The following is a 24,171-nucleotide window of genomic DNA, read 5'->3' as shown; positions in this document are numbered from 1 at the left end:
TTTACCCGTTTATCATGATGTTGCTTATTGGTCCCGTTGTGAGGATTTTTTATTTTATGTTGAGGTATAATCCATACTGAAGGCTGTGATCTTTGATCTTCTTCAGTAATGCTTCAAGGAACAAGCAAGGTTATGTCATCTGCATAACGCAGATTGTTAATAAGTTTTTCTCCAATCCTGATGCCCTGTCCTTCTTCGTATGGTCCAGCTTCTTGAATTATTTGCTCAGTATACAGATTGAATAGGCATGGTGAAAGGATACAACCCTGATGCACACCTTTCCTGACTTTAAACCACATGGTATCCCCTTGTTCTATTCGAACAACTGCCTCTTGATCTATGTACAGGTTCCTCATGAGCACAATTAAGTGTTTTGGGCTTGCCGTTCTTCACAGTGTTATTGATAATTTGTTATGATCCACACAATCGAATGCCTTTGCATGGTCAACAAAACAGAGGAAAACATCTTTCTGGTATCTTCTGCTTTCAGCCAGTATCCATCTGACATTAGCAATGGTATCCCTGGTTCTACATCCTCTTCTGAATCCAACTTGAATTCCTGGCAGTTCCCTGTTGATACACTGCTACAGCCGGTTTTGAATGATCTTCAGCAAAATTTTACTTGCATGTGGTATTAATGATATCGTTGGATAATTTCCGCATTTGGTGGGATCACCTTTCTTGGAAATAGGCTTAAATATAGATCTCTTCCAGTCACTTGGCCAGGAAGCTGTCTTCCAAATTTCTTGGCATAGACAAGTGAGTACTTCCAGAGCTGCATCTGTTTGTTGAAACATCTCAATTGGTATTCTGTCAATTCCTAGAGCCTTGTTTTTTGCCAGTGCCTTCAGTGAAGCTTGGACTTCTTCCTTCAGTACCATTGGTCCTTGCTCATATCGCACTTCCTGAAATGGCTGAACGTCGACCGGTACTTTTTGGTATAATGACTCTGTGTATTCCTTCCATCTTCTTTTGATGCTTCCTGAGTTGTTCAGCTTGGGGGTTGTATGACTATACCACAGTTTATTTTTTCATTCTATTGTTGACGGACATTTTGGCTTCTAATTTTTTCATTCTACTATTGATGGAGATTTTGTCTTGTTTCCTGTTTGGAGCTATTTCAAGTAGTGTTGCTTTGAACATTCTTGTACATGTCTTTTGGTGAACATATGCATTGCTGTTGGGGATATACCTTGGAAAGGTATAGTTAGATTATAGGTGGGTGGGTGTGTGTGTGTGTGTGTTTAGATTTACTAGGTACTGCCAGATAGTTTTCCAAAGTGGTTGTACCAGTTGACGTATTCCACCACCCCCAGTATGTTTCAGTTGCTGCATATCCGTCTCTACATTTGACATGTCTGTTTTGTTTTTTTCCCATTTTAGCCATTCTGGGGACTTGTAGAGATAACTATTGGGGTTTTAATTTACACTGATAAGTAATGAAGTTGAATACCTTTTTATTGGCTATTTGGTTATCATCTTTTTGTGAAGTGCCTTGAAGATTTTTTAATTATCAGGAAAAAAACATTTTACCTGTCTAATAAATTCTGAAGTGATGATTATGGTGGTGCTGTTCCAAGGGCCATACTTTAAGTAGCCAGCTTTTAGAATAGAGGACTAAGTAAATGGATCCTTGAAAGAACCTGGAGAATTTGATCGTTCAGTAGCTGCTAGGGAACGCAAAATGAATACGAGAAATCCTAGAAAAGAAATTGTAGTAACTTTAATTTTTTATTGTCTGATGTGTCAGACAAAGGCAGTAATGGAAGAATGGTAAAAGAAACCCCACAAGTGTTCCTTTCCTCAGTATCCATAATGATCAACTCATGGTTTTGTTTATACTCTTGCCTGTCCCTTGCTCTCACCCCATTGCAGTAATTTTTTTTTTTTAAACAAATTAGAGATTGCAGAGTGTTTAACACCAATACTAATATAAACTTAAGAACTTTTTTTTTTATGTGACATTCCTACTTCTGGGAATGAACTTTTTAAAAAATAGCTTAAGTGCCAAAAAGCTATATAAATTAAGGCATTTGTAAGAATTTATGCTGTTTGTAAAAAATAAAGCGAACTAAAATATCTGAATAATAAATAGTAAGTAAATCATGGTTCATCAATTCAATAGACTGTCAATTTTAAGTGATTGCTTTGAAGTCTGTGGTAACATGGAAAGAAGTTTTTAAATGTATATATATTTTTAAGACACTATTTCACATGTGCTTGTTATGTATTAGCCTTAGAATTTTTAAAGTCCCGGCTTTATTTAAAATATACACAATCATGATTAAGAAAGTTACATCTTGTTTTTGCAGGTTATAGACTAACTTATTTTTCACCATGACAGCAGTTCATTTGAAAATGGGTTTCTTCATTTCAAATCTAAGTTTTACCATTCTCTGTGCTTTTTAGTAGGGCTGCTTGATTTTAGGGTCACTGTGGGTGATACATTATGGCAGATGTTTATCCTCAGACTTTTTTCTTATACTTAAAAATTTTTTTTTCTTTCTGTGACATGAGAAATTTTGGGTTTCCCTCTCTCCCATGGATATTTTTATGGGTTTCTTTTGTTTTTTTCTACAAGTAAAATTATTAGTCTGTTTTCAAATGTAATCCCACTGTCTGGAACTCCCTTCCATTTGATTTATTTTTTTGAGGCACCTGAATTTATAACATCTAAAAAAAATTTGTTTTTTAATGCTTTGTCTCTACATTGTCAGAAACATGGATTTTCATTTTACTTCAGGAACAAGAAAGAAGCTGGACTAAAAACAAGATCATCTATTTATTTTTAGTTACAAAGACATTCTTTCATTAAAATGGGTATTTGCTCAGATGTAACTTGTCTCTCTTGTCAGTCATTACTGTTTCATAAACTAAATTATATGGTGCTGATATCCCTTTTTAGGTTTTACATCTGCAGTTGGACTAATTTAGGATCATTTTGCCCCTTTGTCATATTCTACGTGCTATTTGTAATACAGATTGTGTTCATGTGTTACACAAAAATGAGGCATTGTCCTTAATTACAGGTTTTTTTCTTGCTAATTCATATTTATTTTTAAAAAGTAAACTTTTCAAAGAAAATAAAAAATGCTTTTTAAAGTTCTTTGGTTATATGGTTTATATCTCAACATTTTGTAATGTCAGCTTGTTTTTATTTTGATAATTTGCTTTTATCAACTTTGCTTTTTAAACTCATGACTCTGTGTTTTCCTTATTTTTCCATCGTCCTGCGATCTCAGAGCATGTAACTTCTAATGCCAGCGATAGTGAAAGTAGTTACCGTAAGTGTTCTCAGTTTTTTCTTTTGTAATCTCTAGTAATTTCAAAAACAAACCAAAGATTTTTTTTCTTAGTAATGTATTCTAAAACTGAAAATTAGATGCTTAATATTTTAAAATCAAGGAAAGCCAAGTAAAATTCTGTACTTGAAATAAAATAATACTCAGTATATAAAAGTTGATTTCCAAGATTTTAATGAACTACTAAGATTCTTTTTACAAACAGTGCTATTTGTGTGCACAATACGTTTGTGTACGTGTGTATGTTTTATAAGAAGTGAATACCTAGTTAAATGAGGGAACACTTATATTTTTGTTTTCTTTAGTAACTGTTCTTCCCATGAACATTAAAACATTTTTTAGTAATGCTAAATTATAATTAGCTTCAGTTCCCCTTTTTGTATTTCACCAATACTGCCTTGGGTGAAGTCATTATTTACTACTAGTTCTTGGTGACTATAAAGAAGGGATAGAGGAACTTTCATCATTTTCAACAGCTGCTCACACAGTAATACTGATTTGTTTTGCCAGTTGATGTTTTATATTACATTCTTGGTATTATTAAGTGAGCTATACAAGCATGTGGAGTTTTTAAACAGTTGGGGTAGGAGGAGGGCAGAATACATAAATATTATCAGTTGTAGCACCTTAAAAATTAAAATTGCTTCTCTTACCTTTTTTTTTTTCTGCTGTCTAATATGAAAGTAATCTTGATTACAGATGAGTATGGTTGTTCAAAAGGTCCATCCTGTTAATACCAGTATCAGTCTCTAATATCTTCTCATGTTGACAATATATACTTTTAACCCTCATTTATTTGGTTGCTTGTTATTTTTTTCTGCGTAACATTTACTTAACTTTTTTTGAGGGGGCTGTGGGAATGTGATTTCTTATAGTTCAGCATTGTATTACCTTATAACCAGAATCCATTATAGAGTAGTCAAGTGGCTTTCTAGACTAAAAAGAGGTACTGAAAGTATACTGTCTCACCACTTATTCGCATGACTTATTTAAGGTGTGGATTAGTCAAGTTGCATGTTTTTACTAATATGTAAACGATGTTTTGCATACAGTGATTTTAAAAGCAGTGTAAACTATCTGTTCTATATACTACAACAACAAACTTAAAAACAAGTGCACTTTTAAAGCAGGAAAAATACTCAGTGCCAAGGTATATGCTTAGAAGATCTATACAGCTGCATACATACAGTATAAATCAAAGACAAATTTAGTGGAAAGGCTGTTTCTGGAATCTTGGTAATCAAGGAGAAAATCCTCGAATACATTAGCCAATAGCAGTTTCTGTCATTAAACCGTTTGAATTAACACAGTCTCTCCTAGCTTGTTTTCTACACATTTGTGTGTGTGTGTGTGTGTGTGTGTTTCTTTTTTGAAGAACTGGAGTTTTCAACTCTTCTAGTTCTTTTCCCTGGGTCAAAAATATAATTTGTAGACATTTTTATTTAGAATATTTCCTAAGCTCTAAACCTTTAATTTGTCCTCTGAATATACTTCAGAGGCTTTAATTTAACCTTTAAAGTGCTTTTAAGATGAAAGCAAAATATGTTACCTCCTTCACTGTCTGTGTGATTGATTTTGTTGGAGGGCAAAGATTTTGTTTTCTCTCAGCTATTTTTAACTCACTTTAAGTGTTATTTTTTAAAGAGATAAATTAATGATTTCTTAGAATAACTGGTGAGTTTTTTTAATCAGTGAAATAGAGACCATTATTTTTCCTTTGCGTTTATGATTTTTTATTGTAAATCAGTTTTCTCTCTTGGCGACCCCATGTGTGTCAGCGAAGGACTGTGCTCTAGGGCTTTCAGTGACTCCCTTTTCAGAAGGAGATCTCCAGGCCTTTCCTTCAGGGCGCCTCTGGGTGGACTCAAACCTCTGACTTTTTGGTTAGCAGCCAAACAAGTTAACCATTTGACCACCCAGGGACTTCAATTTTAATTTTTAATTATATTTATTTTTTAAATAAAATGAAAAAAATAATAATAATAAATTTTTTTATATAGACTCTGTTAAAGATTATACTTGGTGGGACCAAAAAAGTAGTGCAGGCTTATAGCAGTAAATTGCCTAATATGCTTATGTGTCAAACTGCTCATTTTAAAGTATTACTCTTTTAAAGGTTTAGTTGTTCTTAAATTCTTGAAGTACCTAAAAGCATATGAATAAAAAATTAAAAGTACATACTTGACAGCACAAATGAAGATTTTAAATAGATTTGATGATAATCTTCAAACACAGAATAACAGAACGCTCATTACTAAATAAATATATTTTGTTTTTACATTTATCAAACTTATTTTTATGAGAATAATTTCACTTTTTTTTACTGAATTTTTTCATAATTACCAAGTAAAATAACATTTTCTACGTCTTCAGCATTTTCTCAGCAAAGTCCTAGCAATTTATATGTTATGTATGAAGAATCATATTAATACTAATTATCTTTGCAACTTTTCTCATCTGTGTTTTAACTTTCTAATAGGTGGTCAAGAAGAATATGTCTTATCTTATGAGCCAGTGAATCAACAAGAAGGTTTGTTAAGCCTGTTGATGTTTTGCAATGTTCTTGAAAAATATAACTCTTAGTTTGGAAAATAGGTCTAGCTGCTACCTAAAAACAAAGTTTATATTTGAATTTTACTACAGGCAGTCCCTGGGTTACAAACGTCCGACTTACGTACAACCCATAGTTACTAACTAATCACTGTAAAGCCTATTATATTAAAAAATTTGAGGTACATACAATGATTTGTAATAACAAATAGGTGCTACTTTGCAATGTGCAGCAAAACATTATTATTATTACTGTATTATTATGTTAAAGATGTGTTGCATCAATCTGGAAGTATTTAATTTTTTTATGCATAGAAACATATACTACATACTAACACAAACATTGGACTAATTGACATTAGATACAAACTGATCTAACTGTTGTGACCTGCATACAAATTTGTCTTAAAGACAGACATAGGCATGGAACTCGTCTGTCATCCGGGGGACTGTCTGTATTTGTATTGGTTTTATGAAACATGGTTGAGCCCACAGTACATCTGAATGTTGGAATAACGAGCTGCTTACATTGATGCTTTATTTCTTAATCAGTTTCTTTGCAGTTTTCATTAATAGCATCACTGTCCTTCCAGTAACCTGTGTTCAAAATCTTAGAGGCATGTTTGGCCTTTTCTCCGTTCCTCATCCCCCTCGTCAGTCAGTTTCTAAAAAAAAAAAAATTTTTTTTTGTTAGTTTCTAGGTCCTATTTATTCTATTTCATGTATTTCTTCCTTACGGCTTCCTTTTAATCCCTCTTACCACAATGTTCCAATTCTCACTGCCCTTTTCCCTGCTTCTGGCATGATCCCCTTCAGTCCGATGTATACATTTTTATTAGATCATCTTTCTAGATCACTACTGTTATTACATCACTTCCTACACCCAATTTCTTTTTTGTCTTTTGCACTGCTTCCCTACAGTTCTACTTGGGGACACATCAGTAAAACACTGTGTTTCATGTTTTCATTTATAATGAGATGATGTTAACAATGTATAGAAGCATCTGCTAAAATGCTGAGTTTAACTTGGTTGAATTATCAAGTGTGTAATTGACTTAAGGAGACTAACTTAAGTTTAGGATTTTAGTAAAGATTTGTGAAGTAGCAAATTTAAGATATCTTTGGTGGTAGAGGGAGGTGGAGAAAGAAGAATAAAAAAGAGTTAAGGCTATTTTATTTTCTAGTGAAATAAGATACACTGATTATCTTTTGAGCGTTTATGCCTTTTGATATGGGGTTTATCTTTTTAGTTAATTATACTCGACCAGTGATCATATTGGGACCTATGAAAGACAGGATAAATGATGACTTGATCTCAGAATTTCCTGACAAATTTGGATCATGTGTTCCTCGTGAGTAACCCAAACAAAACCCCATAATTATCGCTCTAAACAATCTCTGTCATTATTTGTAGTAAAAATAAATATTCCCGTTCTTTAATGGTTTATCCTTAGTCATTTTATCAGTTACTCCTTCATCTTCCATGTTATTGTCTCTTTTTCAAATTGAAGTTAATCTCTGCCGTGTTGAACTTTACCAAAAAATGGTTTAATTAGAAAATTGATTCATTGTTTGTTTTTTTTAAATATTAAACCCTTGCCCAAATTCTGTTCTATTAAAGATACAACTAGACCAAAACGAGATTATGAGGTAGATGGAAGAGATTATCATTTTGTGACTTCAAGAGAACAGATGGAAAAAGATATTCAGGAACATAAATTCATTGAAGCTGGCCAATATAACAACCATCTGTATGGAACAAGTGTTCAGTCTGTACGAGAAGTAGCAGAAAAGGTAAGCATCAGAGTGATGCCAGAATATAGTTTCTAATCAGCTACGCCTTTAAGCATTTGAAAGAGTGATGGGGTAGATGCATTGAGTTCTTATTTATGAAAAAAATAGGGTAGATGATGGGGCAATATTTTTATTAATGTTATGAATTCATTATGCTGTATTTAATTTTAGGTAGTTTAGAAAAAACCATAGAAGAAAAAGTAGGTAAAGAAGATTGATGATGAAAATGAGAATAGAGATGACATGGTTAATCTTTCTAAGAGGGGAGGTTATTATTTTAAGGTCCTGTATGTTTGTTAGAGATAGACCTCGTGTTTGGGCCCTAGCCTAACATCTGACATAACTAAGAAAACTAAGATCAGCAGTGTCCATCAGTTAAAGTGAACCAGATGTTCGGGAGAAGAGTTGTTCCTGGTATTAAGACTAGAGAAAATTTTCTCCTCTGAGTTTTCATTTAAGAACAAGACATTGTATGAAATCCTCAACAACAGTGTAACAGCAACAGATTTTCTGGAAGCATCCTTGACAGTAGTCTGATGATATATTAACTTTGGGTTAAGGCAGTTTTATCATAATACCAAAACAGTGTACTATAGCTACATGGCTAAGCATAAGCATTCTTTGGGCCTAGAAAACCAACATCAAATTATTTTATACCTTCAGAACTAGTAGTTTAAGGCTCAATCATGAAATACATACAAAATATAAAGCAGAAGTAATTCAGCATGTCAGTTTTTCCATCTGTCAGTGCTACTTTCTGTAAAAGAGGGTTAGTAAATATTGGTTAGTTTTTAAAAATTGAAAGAGCTGAAATGTTTTACAAGTGATGACAAGGATGTGGGGGAATGGAAAACCTTAGATGTTGTATTTTTTGAGAACAGCCTGGAAATATATAAAAATGTGTATACCCTATGACCCAGAAGCTCTACTTCTTGCTGTCTAAGTAGAGACTTACACATGAGGATCACGGATACAGGTTTCCATCATAGCACTTTATAATAGTGAAAAATTGGAATCAACAAAGGGAAAAGAATAACTTATTTATGCATTGGAATACAATAGTTAAAGTGGATAAACTAGCATACTTATTAGGCATATCCACATTGATAAATCTCAAAATTATAATATTGATTGAATCAGGTTGCAAAGGATATGTACATACTTAGTAAACATAAAAACATGCATGGGAATAATACATCTACTTCAGGTATATTACAGCCACTACCCAGTGGTCTCCCTTTGGGAGGAAGCGGAAAGGGGAGTAAACTGGAGCTTTTTTTCACTTTTTTTTTTTGTAATGTTTTATTTCTTGAAAAAAAAAAATTAAAAACCCATCTGTAGAAGATACTGTCTAGAAGGCAAACAATATCCACACTTAAAATTACTGATAAATAGAAACGTAAAAACGAAGTCCCAGCAAACTATTTTTTGTGTTCCTCCTCCAAACCTTGTAGAGTACAAGGAAAGTCTGGGAAACCTTGCATGAAGAAAGAAGAGCAAGCTCTGTGCCTAAGATTGATCTAAAATCACTACCAGAAAGAGGAATCCACCCTAAGTGCAAAAGTATTGAAGAGTCATGGGTAGAATAGGGAAGGGATTTAAGAGCACAGAGAGGCCTCAAGAGGAGGTAATTTTAGAAGGGCATCTCTTCAGGGGAGAAAAGAGTAAAAAGAAAGGGAGAGGTACCCTTAACACCACTTTCAGTACAAAACAGATAAAGAGAATACTTATAAAGGATTAAGACCTAATTAACATGGTCAGTATGAAATATTACACTGTTAGTTAACCCACTAACTCCGCTGCCATCAAATCGATTCCGACTCATAGCAACCCTGTAGGACAGAGTAGAACTGCCCCATAGAGTTTCCAGGAAGCGCCTGGCAGATTCGAACTGCCGACCTCTTGGTTAGCAGCCATAGCCCTTAACCCCACTACACCACTAGGGTTTCCAGAACTACTATATGACCCAGCAATTTCACTTCTAGGTATATGCCCAAAAGAGTTTAAAGCAGAGACTCAGATAGATACTTGTACACCAGTGTTCATTGCAGTACTATTCACAATAGCCAAAAGGTTGAAACAACCTAAATGCCCATCAGTGGATGAACAGATAAACAAAATGTGGTACATACATGTAACGGAATACTGTTCAGCCAGTAAGAGAAATGAAATCTTGATACATGCTATAGCGTGGATGGAGCTTGAAGGCATTATGCTGAGTGAAATAAGTTAATCCCAAAAAGGAAAAATATTGCATGACCTTTCTTACATAAAAAGACAAGAACAGGCAGATGTATAGAGACCAAAGTTTATTAGTGGTTGCTAGGGACGGAAGGGAGGAGGAAAAAGGGGCATTGTTGCTGATGGAGTACTGAGTTTTGGTTTATAGCAATGCGACAGTCACGTTGATTAAAGGCAGGGCTGCACAGCCAGTTAATGTAATTGCTGTCAATAAGTTGTAGACGTGTAAAAAGTTGAACTGACAAAAGTTGTGTAATATATTTGCAACAATGACAAAGAAAAAGAGCAGCTACCGAGGCTGCTTATGTACAGCCAGACACCTCATGGAATTTGGTTCCTCGGTTTGGAGATTTAGGGTCATGGTTTCATGGGACATCCCAGTTAATTGGCCTAGTAACGTGCTTAGTGCTTCTCTTCTGCCTCACTGGACAGTGCCTGGGGTCTTAAAAGCTTGCAAATGGCCATCCAAAGTATAACAATTGGTCTCTATTCACCTGGAGCAACGGAGGAAGAAGGAGAGTCAGGAATGGGAGAAGGAAATGGAATGTGTGGCTTATTGTCTCTATGAACAACTGCCCCCCCTTTGCCACGAGATCACAACTGGATCGTGCCAAGCTACCGTTATGGAACATTTTTACCAAAGATTCCATGGGAAGAATCTTGATCAGAAGGGGGGAAATGTAGAACACAATTTCAGATTCTCACAGACTCCAGACTTTATGGGCCATGGAGGCTGAATGAGCCTCTGAAACTGTTGCCCTGAGATCACCTTTAAACCATAAACCAAAAATATCCCCTAAAGTTTTCTTAAAACCAAACAGTAGTTCAGCTTAAGTAGTAAAGAATGTCTGCCTTGAGCATTGCGTTCTTTTAAGGTCTAACTGTATGGTATCATATGGACAACAGCAACTTGAAACGTTAAATAGGAACCTTAGGGTGCAGCAAGTTTATGTTAATGGAGGAGGAACAACTCAGAAAAGGAGGGTGAGAATGGCTGCACAATTCAAAGAATGTAATCAGTGTCACTGAATTGTACATGTAAAAATTGTTGAATTGTTGCATGTTCTGCTGTGTTAATTCCCAACAGCAACAACAAAAATTATTAAATTAATAAATCAGAAATTGTGTGGTGTAAGTAGAAGAAAGAAAATAATAAAGATGAGAGCAGAAGCTAATGAAACAGAAAACAGGAGATGAAACCAGTGAAACCTAAAGCTGGTTCTTTGAGAAGATTAAAATCATGAATAAAACTTTATCCAGACTAATAAGGAAAAAATTGCCAATAGAAAGGTGACAGAATCTGCAGATACTAAGATGATAATCAGAGAATATTAGCAACAACTTCATGGCACTGAATTCAACAGTTTTAATGGAATGGACAAATTCCTTAAAAGATACAAACTACTAAAGCTTACTCAAGAAGAAATAGATCATTTGAATAGCCCTATTTTTTTTTTATATCTATTAAAGAAATTTATTTGTATTTTAAAACCTTCCCTGATAGAAAACTCCCAAGCCCAGATGGCTTCACTGATAAATTCTATGAAACATTTCAGAAAGAAGTAGTAACAATTTTATACCTGAAAATTGAAAAGGAGGAAATACTTCCAAACTCATTCTGTGACTCCAACATTACCTAGATTCCAAAACTTGACAAAGACATTACAAAATGAAAACTACAGGTAAATATCCCTCATGAACATTAACACAAAAACTCTAAATAAAATTTTAGCAAATGAACTTTATATAAAAATGATATCATAACCAAGTGGGGTTTGTCCAATAATCGCGAGGTAGATTTAACATTAGAAAATCGGTATAACTCAACATATTAACAAACTAAAAAAAAGAAACCATATGATCATCTCAATAGATAACAAAAAAAGCACTTGAAAAATTCGGCCTCCATTCTTGATGTAAAACTCTCAGCAAACTAGGAATAGAAGGGAACTTCCTCAAACTGATAAAAAGCCTCTACAAAAGACCTACAGCTAGCATCATACTCAATGGTAAAAAACTCAGTTTTTTCACCCTAAGATCAGCGTATGCCAAAGATGTCCGTTCTCACCACTTGTTTTCACCATTATACTAGAGGTCCTAGCCAGTACAGTGAGTCTAGAGAAAGAAAGAAAGAAAAGGCATCTAGATTGCAGAGGAAGACTATTTTGTTTTTATTTGCAGGTGACATGATTGTGTAAAAAGTCTGATAAAACCAAAAAACCAAACCCAGTGCCGTCGAGTCGATTCCGACTCATAGCGACCCTGTAGGATAGAGTAGAACTGCCCCATAGAGTTGCCAAGGAGCACCTGGAGGATTTGAACCGCTGACCCTTTGGTTAGCAGCCGTAGCACTTAACCACTATGCCACCAGGGTTTCCAAAAAGTCTGATAGAATCTACAAAAAAGCTACCAAAACTAATAAGTGAGGTTAGCAAGGTTGCAGGATACGGGGTCTTTATACGAAATTCACTTGCATTTCTGTGTACCAGCAATGACCAATTGTGTAAACCTCAACACTGTAAACTACAAAGCATTGCTAAGAGAAGTTAAAGAAGACACGCATAAGTAAATGGAGAGATACACCATGTTCATGGGTTGAAAACTCAATATAAGATGTGAGTTTTCTCCAAATTGAACTTTAGGCTCAGTGCAATCCCAATCAAAATCCCATTAGGTCTTTTTGTAGAAAATGTCATGCTAATTCTAAAAATCATAGGGAAATGCAGAGGACCTAGGATAGCCAAAAACAACTTGGAAAAATGTCAGAGTTATGGGACTAAGACTACTTTATCTCAAAATTTATTATAATGTTACAGTAATCAAAAAAAAGTGGAATATTGGCATAAAGGTAGACAAATAGGTTGATGGAACAGAAGAGAGAATCTGGAAATAGATCCTCATATATATATGGACAGCTATGGCCAAAGGTACAAAGGCAATTCAGTGGAAAAAGGGTAGTCTCCCAACAAATTGTGCTGGAACCTCACACCATATTTTTTAAAAAATTAATTCTAAATGGATCATAAATGTAAAACCTAAAACTAAACCTTCTAGAAGAAGACACAAATCTTCATGACGTACAGTTAGGCAACATGTTTCTTAGATACAACAAAAGCACAGTCTATAAAAAGAAAAAATTGATAAATTGCACTTCAGCAAAATTTAAACATCTGCTCTTTTAAAAAGTGTTAAGAGGTTAAAGAGACAAGCCACGTATTGGTAGAAAATACTTACAAATCATATATATCTGATAAAAGACTTAAACAATATTTGGTTATAAAGAAATCTCTTACAACTCAGCAATAAAAAGACAACATGATTTTTAAATGGGCGAATAATTTAAATAGACATTTCTGTAAAGATACACAAACATCAGACAAACACATGAAAAGATGCTCAACATCATTAGTCATTAGAAAAATCAAAATTGAAAACACTGTGAGATACCACTCCATACCAGTTAGAATGGCTGAATTTAAAAAGACCGATCATGCCCAGTCTTGGTGAAGATGTGGAGCAACTGCGCCTCTCGTGCTCTGCGCTGGGAGTGTAAATGGTACAGCCACTCTGGACAACAGTTGAGCAGTCCAACCATACATGCTCCATATGGTCCACTCCTAAATATTTACCCAAGAGAAAAGAAAGCATATGTCCATAAAAATATTTTATGTGAATGTTCATAGCAGCTCTGTTTCTAAGAGACAAAGACTGGAAACAACCAAATGTCCCTCAAAAGGTGAATGGATTAAAAAATAATATATCCATGCAGTGAAATACCACTTTTTTTTTTTAAATAAAAAAAAAAAATCACTTAGTGATTAAAAAAAGTGAGGAATTATTGATATACCCATCAACATGGGTAAGTCTCAAGATAATTATTCTGAGTGAAAGAAGCCAGACAAGAAAGGAATAGATGCTGAAAGATTCCATTTATATAAAGTTCTAGAAAAGTGAACCTAATCTAGTATAATCTAGTAATAGAAAGCAGACCAGTGGTTGCCTGGGGAGGGGCAAGAAGGAAAGATTACACAGAAGCATGAGAAAACTTTTGGGAGTGATGAATATGTTCATTTTCTTAATTGTGGTGATAGTTTCAGGATGTATAAATGTATCAAATTTTATAAAATTATAAACTTTAAATATGTATGTCAGTTATACCTCAAAAGCTGTTTTAGGGGGAAAAAAAAAACTAACAGTCCCCCTTCCTCCTGGTGTGTTGGGAGGAACAGAGCACGAACACTTTTAACTTTATATCCCTTCTGAACTACTTGAATTTTTTATCACGGGCACATTAATTTTTATGATAAAAATAGCTTATAAAAAGCTTTTTGAAAGGAGATATGGAATAGAAAAACCGAAAATCTGAAAAAATTAACACAATAGACAAACCACTAGCTAACCCTCTTTTTCAGAAAAGAAAAAAATCACAGTTGAAATAGGAAATGACAAGTGGGAAATAACCATTGAGACTATATGAAATCATAAAACATTACTTTGTCCATGTTTATGTAAATAAATTTGCAAACTTAGACAACATGGATAATTTCCTAGGAAAATGATCTGTTAGAGATGAAAAGATTTCTTTAGAAGAAATAGAGAAATTTATCAAGGAATTACCCCACAAAAAAAGAAGCAGCAGACCCAGATGGTTTCACAGAGGGATTCTACCAAACCTTCAAAGGTTAGATAGTCCTAAAGCACCATCTTTGGCAGAATTGAACTTGCTTCCCTGGGGGGAAAAACTGCAGAATACGGTGGTTCAGGTTATTTAAAAGACAAAGAGAATATAGGGATTGACACAACTAGGCCATGCCCGGCTACCACCACTGACTGCTGTGACAGGGATGACAATAGAGGCTCTCGGACAGAGCTGGGGAAAAATGTAGTACAAAATTCTAACTCACAAAAAAAGACCAGACTTACTGATCTGACAGAGATTGGAGAAACCCTTGGCCCCCAGATACCCTTTTAACTCAGTACTCAAGTCACTCCTGAGGTTCACCCTTCAGCCAAAGATTAAACAGGCGCATAAAACAAACAATAATACATGTAGCCCAACCATGTATATGAGACTAAATGGGCACACCAGCCCAGGGGCAAGGACAAGAAGGCAGGAGGGAACAGGAAAGCTAGACGAATGAAAATGGGGAACCCAAGGTTGAGAAGGGGAAAGTGTTGACATGTCATGCGGTTGGCAACGAATGTCACAAAACAATATGTGTATTAATTGTTCAATGAGAAACTAATTTGCTCTGTAAACCTTCACCTAAAGCACAATAAAGAATTTTTTTTTTAATTTATTACAAATCAAGTCAGTCTCTTATACAAAGCCATTCATACCCCACCATGTACTCCCAGCTGCTCTCCCCTTAATGAGACAGCACATTCCTCCTCTCTACCCTGTATTCCCCATGTCCATTCATCCAGCTCCTGTCCCCTTCTTTCTTCTCATCTCACCACCAGGCAGGAGTCGCCCACATAGTCTCATGTGTCTACTTGAGCCACGAAGTTCACTCCTCACCAGCATCATTGTCTATCTTGTAGTGCAGGCCAATCCCTCTCTGAGGAGTTGGTTTTGGGAATGGTTCCAATCTTGAGCTATCAAAGGGTCTGGGGACCATGACAGTCAGGGTCCCTCTGGTCTCAGACCATTAAGCCTGGTCTTTTTACAAGAATTTAAGATCTGCATCCCACTGTTCTGCTCCATCAGGGATTCTCTGTTGTGCTCCCTGTCAGGGCAGTGATCAGTGGTAGCCAGGCACCATCTAGTTCTTCCAGTCTCAGGCTGATGGAATCTCTGGTTTATGTGGCCTTTCTGCCTCTTGGGCACATATTTACCTTGTATCTTTAGTGTTCTTCATTCTTTGCACCAGGTGGGTTGAGACCAATTTATGCATCTTAGACGGGCACTTGGTAGCATTTAAGACCCCAGACACCTCTCACCAAAGTGAAATCAGACCGTTACGAAGAATTTTATTTTATAAAATAATTTGTTCCTATGTTGAATAGGAAAAACAAAAAGCATGAGGGAAAAGAATAATATAGGGATTGAAATTAATGGTTGGATAAATCCTTAATTTTAAATCTTTAATGAGAGAAGCACTAGAAACAGTTTCATTATAAACAAGGCAAGGAGGCCCAATATCTCTAGTACTCTTCAACATTTTACTAGAGGTACTAATCAGTGCTGGTAATATGAGAAATCAATTAGAGGCATAAGAAGTGGTTAACAAAAAGTAAAGCTCTCTATTTGCAGATGATAGTACACCTGAAATACCATATAAAATCTATTATAAAAGGAACAACTATTTTAAAGTGAAAGACTAGAGTAAGATAAACCAAAAACCCACTGCCGTTGAGTCGCTTCCGACTCATAGCGACCCTATAGGACAGAGTAGAAGTGCCCCAAAGAGTTTCCAAGGAGCCCCTGGCGGATTTGAACTGCTGACCTCTTGGTTAGCAGCCATAGCACTTAACCACTATGCCACCAGGGTAAGATAGCAGTATATAAAGTTAATGTACAAAAAAAATTTATATACAGATATCAGTAGTCTGTATACATAATAATCATTTAGAAGATACAGTGATAGAGAAAACCCCATTTATAATATAAGAAATAGAAGATAAGATACTTAATAAGAAAATATAATAAAATATATATATATATATATATTTAACACTCCTGAAAGACACAATAGTAGACTTGAACAACTAGAAAACCCACTGCCGTCAAGTCCATTCCAACTCATAGCAACCCTGTAGGACAGAGCAGAGCTGTCCCGTAGAGTTTCCTAGCCTGTAATCTTTATAGAAGCAGACTGCTCCATCTTTCTCCCACAGGGCGGCTGGTGGGTTCAAACCGCCGACCTTTTAGTAGCAGCCCTTTTGGTTAACAACTGGAAAGATATTGCTTATTCTTGGCTAGGACAACTCAGTATTGTAAAGCTATCGATTCTAAGTTAATTTACATGTCAAACACAATCCCAGTAAAAATACTTGCCAGTTTTTTTTTTTTTATGAAACTAGAAAGTTAAATTGAAGCTCTTACATAAGAAGCCAGAACAGCCTAAAAGGAAAAGCTACAGAGATTTTAGCCCTACCAGATATTAAAGTATACTATAAAGTCTTTTTCATTAAAACAGTGTGGTACTGGCACATGAATATATAAACCACTAAAATAGAAACAAGAGTCCAGAAAAAGACGAAGTACGTTTGGAAATTTAATATGTGATGAAGGTACCATCTCAGATCACTGGGACTTTTAATAAACGGTGCTCAGACAACTGGAAAAGAGTTAAATTAGATTCATACTTCACACCATACACAAAAATAAACTATAAATGGAACAGGGCTATAAATGTTTAAAAAAAATAAATAATGCAGTTGCCAGAAGGAGACATAACCTAGGCATAAGGAAGGTTTTTTAACCATGAATCAAAGTCCAGATGCAGTGAAAGAAAATATTGATCAACTTCACTAGGTAAAAATAAAAACCTTCTGCATGGCCAGAAGATATCAGAAAACAGTCTTAACAAAGTCAAAAAACAGCTGACAAACTGAGAGACAAAATTTGCAGATAAAGGGCTAATATTCCCAATATATAAAGAACTCTTCAAAATTGAGGAATGGGAATGTAATCCAGTGGAAAAATGGGCAAAAGATACGATAAACAATCCACAGAAAAATAAGGTTAAAACGACCCTTGTACGTAACATATGATGCCTAACCTTACCTGTCACATTGACCAAAAAAAAATTATGGAAAGATATTCTCTTGCTGGCAGAAATGCAGGCTGGTACGGTCTTTTATAGGAAAATTGGTCTGTAATCTATTAAAGCTATTTATGTATCTACCCTTCAACCTAAGAATTCCAAAACTACCCCCCCAAAACAACACAAAATTGTATGTGCACAAGGGTATTCATTGCCGCATTGTTTGTAATTTTCAAATACTGGAAACTATCAAAGTGCCCATACATAAAAGAGTGATTGAATAATGTACTTTATACCAACACAGTAGAGTTCCGTACAGCTAAGTGTTTATGAGCTGCTATGAAAGTATTTATGGTATACTTACCTTTTATGTAAGAAAGGAGAGGAAATGAGAAAATAATACCTCTGCGCATTTGAGCAAAAGGAAATACAAAAAGGATAAAGCAGAAACTAATGAGATTGGTTACCTTCAGAGGGAGGGGGATTGGGAATGAGATAAGAATATCTGTAAACAAATAATCGAACTCTAATCAATTAGTAGGTATGTTTTTCAGAATGGTATGGGCCAGCAATTCTCAAGCCACTTGATGTATATTCTAGGATTGAACAAACAGATACATGACAGTAGTGGGAGCCAAGTATCTCACTAGCGGAAGAAAGAGTTTATAAATATAGAAACAGGAGAGTAGAATGAACTCTGGTATTGGATTAAAATTAGGGATATGAGGATGAACCCATGAATTTTAATATAGCCGTAGTGTGTGTGTGCGTGTGTGTACACAAAATTTCTTTGTCCACTAAAAGGGTGTGAAAACAATAACACTCCAGTAAGCAATAAGAGGAGCCCTACTGGTGCAGTGGTTAAGAGCTTGGCTGCTAACCAAAAGATTGGCAGTTCGAATCCACCAGCCACCCCTTGGAAACCCTATGGGGCAGTTCTCTGTCGTATAGGGTCACTGTGAGTCAGAATCAACTCGACGACGACAGAGTTTTTTGGTTTATAGTAAGCGGTGAGGATCTAATGCCCAGATCTTGGCTTCTAAACACCATTCTCCATTAAAAAGATGCAAGACTCCTTGGAGAAATGACTGGCTCTTGAGCTGGGACTGGGAAAATAGAAGAAGAGCCTAGAGAAACTTGCTGTGCCAGAAAAATAAATGTTCAAAGAATTATAAGGGTATGTCAAAAAGACACGGGAGCCAACTTGTGGGGACCCCAACTGGCCAAATCAGAGATAATTTGAATATCAAAATAAATGATAGTAACTGATTATAGCACATAGAATAAAATAAGAATTTAAGAGTCCAGGATGTTATAAATGTATGAACAAATAAATGAGTAGAAGGGGGAAATCTTTACCTTACATTAGAAAGTCAACTAATAAAGGTAGAAGGAATGATGAAATTAGAAAATCTTTTTTGACAACTGCTGTGGTAGTAACTGTTTCAGGCAAGAATTATCAGCGTATGCTGAAATTAGTGGGTGAAAGTTGATGAGAAAAAAGATACTTATAGTCTCAACATATCTCCCCCCAAATACTTTCCACTTACAGAGGGAAAAACAGTAACATTACAGTGGAAAAACCTGCAGACAAAATCTTAAATGATCAAAATGACATCACCAATAATAGGACAAATAGATGTCACAGGACTCCTGCTGTGACTGAGAAGGACACGTCATCACTTCTGTGGCACCCCTGCCAAAAATGAGTAATCTGAATCTGATAGAAAGCATCAGGCAGACCCAGGTAGAGGCATAGTCTATGACATAAATGTCCTATACTCTTGGAAAATGTCAGGATCATGGAAGACAAAGACTGAGGAACTGTTCCAGATTGACGGACACTAAAGAGACATTAATGTGTGACCGTAGATTGGATCCTAGACCAGGAGTTTTTTCCTTTTGCAGTAAAGCACATTACATGGTTAACTGGAATTATAGTGTAGCAATGTAAGAGATGTCACTGTTTCTAGGACATACAGACAGAGTGAAAAATAAAGCAAACATCATAGACTGTTAGTCTTTTAGTATCTGAGTGAAAGGTATATGGGAACCCTCTATTATTTTTACAACTTTTCTAAAGTAAAATCATTTCAAAATAACAAATTTCTAAAATTTTTAAGCAATCATGTAAAGTATTAATATCTAGTACAAATAGGCAATGAGTATGTGAGTGTCTTATGTTTTATGAAATAATCGTTATGGTGAGATTTGTGGTCCTTTTTTATTTTAATATCCTTTCTTGGCAGAATAAAAGATAGCAATGCTATATTTGTCAGCAAAATCCATTTTGAAAGAGCATTGGTCTCTGAAATCTAGGAGTATGAGAGTGTGTTTGCATTCCTTTTTAAATTTAATATTTGAGAATGGTAAAATTGTTCATAATCATTATTCATTTATTTTCCCCTCCTAAAATTTGCTAACAGAAATGACCAGTTTGCTTAAAGTGAACAAAGATCCAAACATATCATAATCCAGATGTTATACCTGCAATAAATGTACCATTGAGACAGTTGAAAAGACTTGGTTCCCATGTTTTTGTTCTTTCTTTCCCCTGTTTTAGGGCAAACACTGTATCCTCGATGTGTCTGGAAATGCCATAAAGAGATTACAGATTGCACAGCTTTACCCCATCTCCATTTTTATTAAACCCAAATCCATGGAAAATATCATGTAAGTGTAAATGTTTAAGGTACAGCCTCTAAATACAGATCCAGTCTCTGTCACTTTTTAGCTTGGGTAATTTATTTACCCTCCCTGCATCTCAGTTTCTTTATAAAATAGAGCTTATTTGAGAATTAAATAAACTATTGTCATATTATCTTAAATTAGCTGTCATATTAATAACTAAGGTATACAGTAAACATGTATTAGAACTTTAAATAGCCACATGTGGCTAGTGGCTACTGAATAGAGTATTGCAGCCCTACCATTGAGAATCAAAGAATGTATAACTACTTACTTAATCGAGGAGGGGAAATGGAATTTAAAGCAAAAGAGGAAGGGGCGAAAAAAGAATCCTGGGATATGTACACACACTTCACTAAAGAAGATATCCAGGCGGCCAGCAGATACATGAGGAAATGCTCCCGATCATTAGCCATTAGAGAAATGCAAATTAAAACTACGATGAGATTCCATCTCGTTCCAACAAGGCTGGCATTAATCCAAAAAACACAAAATAATAAATGTTGGAGAGGCTGTGGAGAGATTGGAACTCTTACACAGTACTGGTGGGAATGTCAAATGGTACAACCACTTTGGAAATCTAGCTGGCGTTTCCTTAAAAAGCTAGAAATAGAACTACCGTACAACCCCGCAATCCCACTCCTCGGAATATCCTAGAGAAATAAGAGCCTCTACAGGAACACATATATGCACACCCATGTTTATTGCAACACTGTTTACAATAGCAAAACGCTGGAAGCAACCAAGGTGTCCATCAACGGATGAGTGGATAAATAAATAATGGTATATTCACACAATGGAATACTATACATCGATAAAGAGCAGTGATGAATCTGTGAAACATTTCATAACATGGAGGAACCTGGAAGGCATTATGCAGAGTGAAACTAGTCAGATGCAAAAGGACAAATATCATATAAGACCACTATTATAAGATCTTCAGAAATAGTTAAACTGAGAAGAACACATTCTTTTGTGGTTACAAGAGGCGGGAGGGAGGGAGGGTAGGAGAGGGGTATTCACTAATTAGATAGTAGATAAGAACTACTTTAGGTGAAGGGAAGGACAACACTCAATACAGGGGAGGTCAGCACAGCTGGACTGGACCAAAAGCGAAAAAGTTTCCTGAATAAACTGAACGCTTCGAAGGTCAGCGGGGTGGGGGTTTGGGGACTGTGGCTTCAGGGGACATCTAAGTCATTTGGCATAATAAAATCTATTAAGAAAACATTCTGCATCCCACTTTGAAGAGTGGCATCTGGGGTCTTAAACGCTAGCAAGCAGCCATCTAAGATGCATCAATTGGTCTCAACCCACCTGGATCAAAGGAGAATGAAGAACACCAAGGACACAAGGTAATTACGAGCCTAAGAGACAGAAAGGGCCACATGAGCCAGAGACTACATCATCCTGAGACCAGAAGAACTAGATGGTGCCCAGCCACAACCGATGACTTCCCTGACAGGGAACACAACAGAGAACTCCTGAGGGAGCAGGAGAACAGTGGGATGCAAACCCCAAATTCTCATAAAAAGACCAGACTTAATGGTCTGACTGAGACTAGAAGAATCCCGGCGGTCATGGTCCCCAAACCTTCTGTTGGCCCAGGACAGGAACCATTCCTGAAGCCAACTCTTCAGACATGGATTGGACTGGACAGTGGGTTGGAGAGAGATGCTGATGAGGAGTGAGGTACTTGCATCAGGTGGACACTTGAGACTATGTTGGCATCTCCTGTCTGGGGGGGGAGATGGGAGGGTAGAGGGGGTTAGAAACTGGCAAAACAGTCACGAAAGAGACTGGAAGGAGGGAGCGGACTGACTCATTAGGGAGAGAGTAAGTGGGAGTATGTAGTATGTAGACAGACTGACTTGATTTGTCAACTTTCACTTAAAACACAATAAAAATTATTTAAAAAAAAAAAAAAAAACCTGGAACAGGTGGGGCAGATAGGATGCAGAGATAGTAAGGTGGTATATAAACCCGATAGAGTTCAGTATTAGACTAAATGGTCCAGTTAGAAGGCAAACATTGTCAGGATGGATTAAGAAAAAAGTAAACAACTGTATGTTGCATTCATGAGACATACAAGGATCTGGAAAGGTTGAAAGTAAGATAATAGAAAAAGACATACCATGGAAACATTAACCAAAAACAAACTGATTCTATATTACTGTCAACGTACACTTTTAAGACAAGAAGTATTACTAGAGATAAAGAGGGACATTTCATCAAACTAAAAGGTTCAACCCAGTAGGAAGATACTTGTATGCATTTAATAGCACAGGCTGAAATACATAAAGCAAAAATCGACAACTATACAGAAAAAAAAGATAATTCCACAATCATAATAGGATAATTTCAGCAGACTTGTCAGTGAATGATAGAATAAAACAAAAAATGAGTAGGGACACAGAACAATACAAATTTAAAACTTTACCTAATTGACATATATAGAACATTGCACCTAACATCAGCAAAATACACATTGATTTCAAATGCACATGGAACAATTACCAAAACTGGTCATCTGCTGAACCACAAATTTCAAATTATTGAAAACAAATATTCTCTGACCACAGCAGATAAAACTAGAAATCAATAATAGAAAGTTAACTATGAAGTTAAGCATTATACTTCTGAATAGGTCAAAGAAGAAATCACAGTGTAAATCAGTAAATGTTTTGAACTAAATGATAATGAAATTGTCAAATAAATTTGAGGGGTGTAGCCTTGTTGAAAGAAAATGCAGAACCTTAAATATGTATATCAAATCCGCCCCCCCCCCCAAAAAAAAACCCATTGCCATGGAGATGATTCCAACTCATAGCGACCCTATAGGACAAAATAGAACTGCTGCATAGGGTTTCCAAGGCTATTATCTTTACGGAAGCAGACCACCACATCTTTTTCCTGCAGAGCAACTGGTAGGTTCAAACTGCTGACCTGTCAGTTACCAGTCAAGCGCTTAACCACTACACCACCATGGCTCCTTTAAATATATATATAAGGAAAGAAATGTTGGGAATCAGCGATCTTGAGGAATTAGAGATTAATCGTTTATACTCAAAGAAGGTAAATAAGAAATTAATAGAAACAAACAGTAGAGAGTATCAACAAAGCCAAAATATTTTCTTAAAAAGCACTAATAAAATTGATAAGCCCATTATAAGAATGATCAAGAAAAAAAAGAAGGCAAAACAATCCTAATCAGGAATGAAAAAGGGATATCACTGCACATCTGGTAGACATTAAAAAAGGTAACAGGGGCCACTCAGTAGGCAAATGGGCAAAGAACTTCTTAAAAGAGGATATCCAAATGACTAATAAACATATGAGATGGTGCTCAATTAATCAAGGAAATAAAATTAAAACCAGAATGTGGTGTAATACTACCTGCACACCAGGATAATAAAATGAAAAAGACACAAAATACCCAGGGTTGGCAAGGATGTGGAACAACTGAAATTTATAACCTAGGTAGGAGTGTAAATTAGTACATCCACATAGGAAAACTGTTTACAGTATCTCCTAAAGCTCAACCTACACACAACCTGAGACCCCGCAGTCCAATGCCTAGATGTATATTCAACAGAAAGGCTTACAGATGTTCACCAAAGACGTACTAGATTGCTGACACGGTTACTAGTCAACATAACAAAAAACTGGGGGAAAAAAAATTTTTTTTTATGCAAATACCCATCAACAGTGGAACAGATTAATAAATAATGACATATTTACACAATGAAATATTCTATAGTACTGAGCGTGAACAACCTTCAACAACACACAAAAGTATGGAAAATCTCACAAACATAATTTGAGTTTAAAAAAAGGTAGACCCAAAAGTATGTACTCTGATTCTGTAAAGTTCCAGAACAGCC

The 24,171-nt window shown here is 35.7% G+C and overlaps 1 protein-coding gene across 8 annotated transcripts in view; it reads left to right on the top strand.

Moving 5' to 3' along the window:
* The window catches only part of DLG1 (discs large MAGUK scaffold protein 1), a 271,624-nt gene that overhangs the window by 236,631 nt on the left and 10,822 nt on the right, over positions 1-24,171 (top strand). For all 8 annotated transcript variants that reach the window (XM_049879841.1, XM_049879832.1, XM_049879784.1 and 5 more), the window contains 5 exons: positions 3,243-3,284; positions 5,782-5,832; positions 7,103-7,204; positions 7,474-7,646; positions 20,163-20,272. In XM_049879841.1, coding sequence (XP_049735798.1) covers positions 3,243-3,284; positions 5,782-5,832; positions 7,103-7,204; positions 7,474-7,646; positions 20,163-20,272 — 478 coding nt within the window. The remainder of the gene's footprint in view (positions 1-3,242; positions 3,285-5,781; positions 5,833-7,102; positions 7,205-7,473; positions 7,647-20,162; positions 20,273-24,171) is intronic.

Source organism: Elephas maximus, chromosome 1 (genome assembly GCF_024166365.1).
Source record: "Elephas maximus indicus isolate mEleMax1 chromosome 1, mEleMax1 primary haplotype, whole genome shotgun sequence".
Taxonomy (NCBI): domain Eukaryota; kingdom Metazoa; phylum Chordata; class Mammalia; order Proboscidea; family Elephantidae; genus Elephas; species Elephas maximus.
The sequence above is the reverse complement of the archived record's forward strand: the minus strand, read 5'-3'. Positions and strand labels throughout refer to the sequence as shown.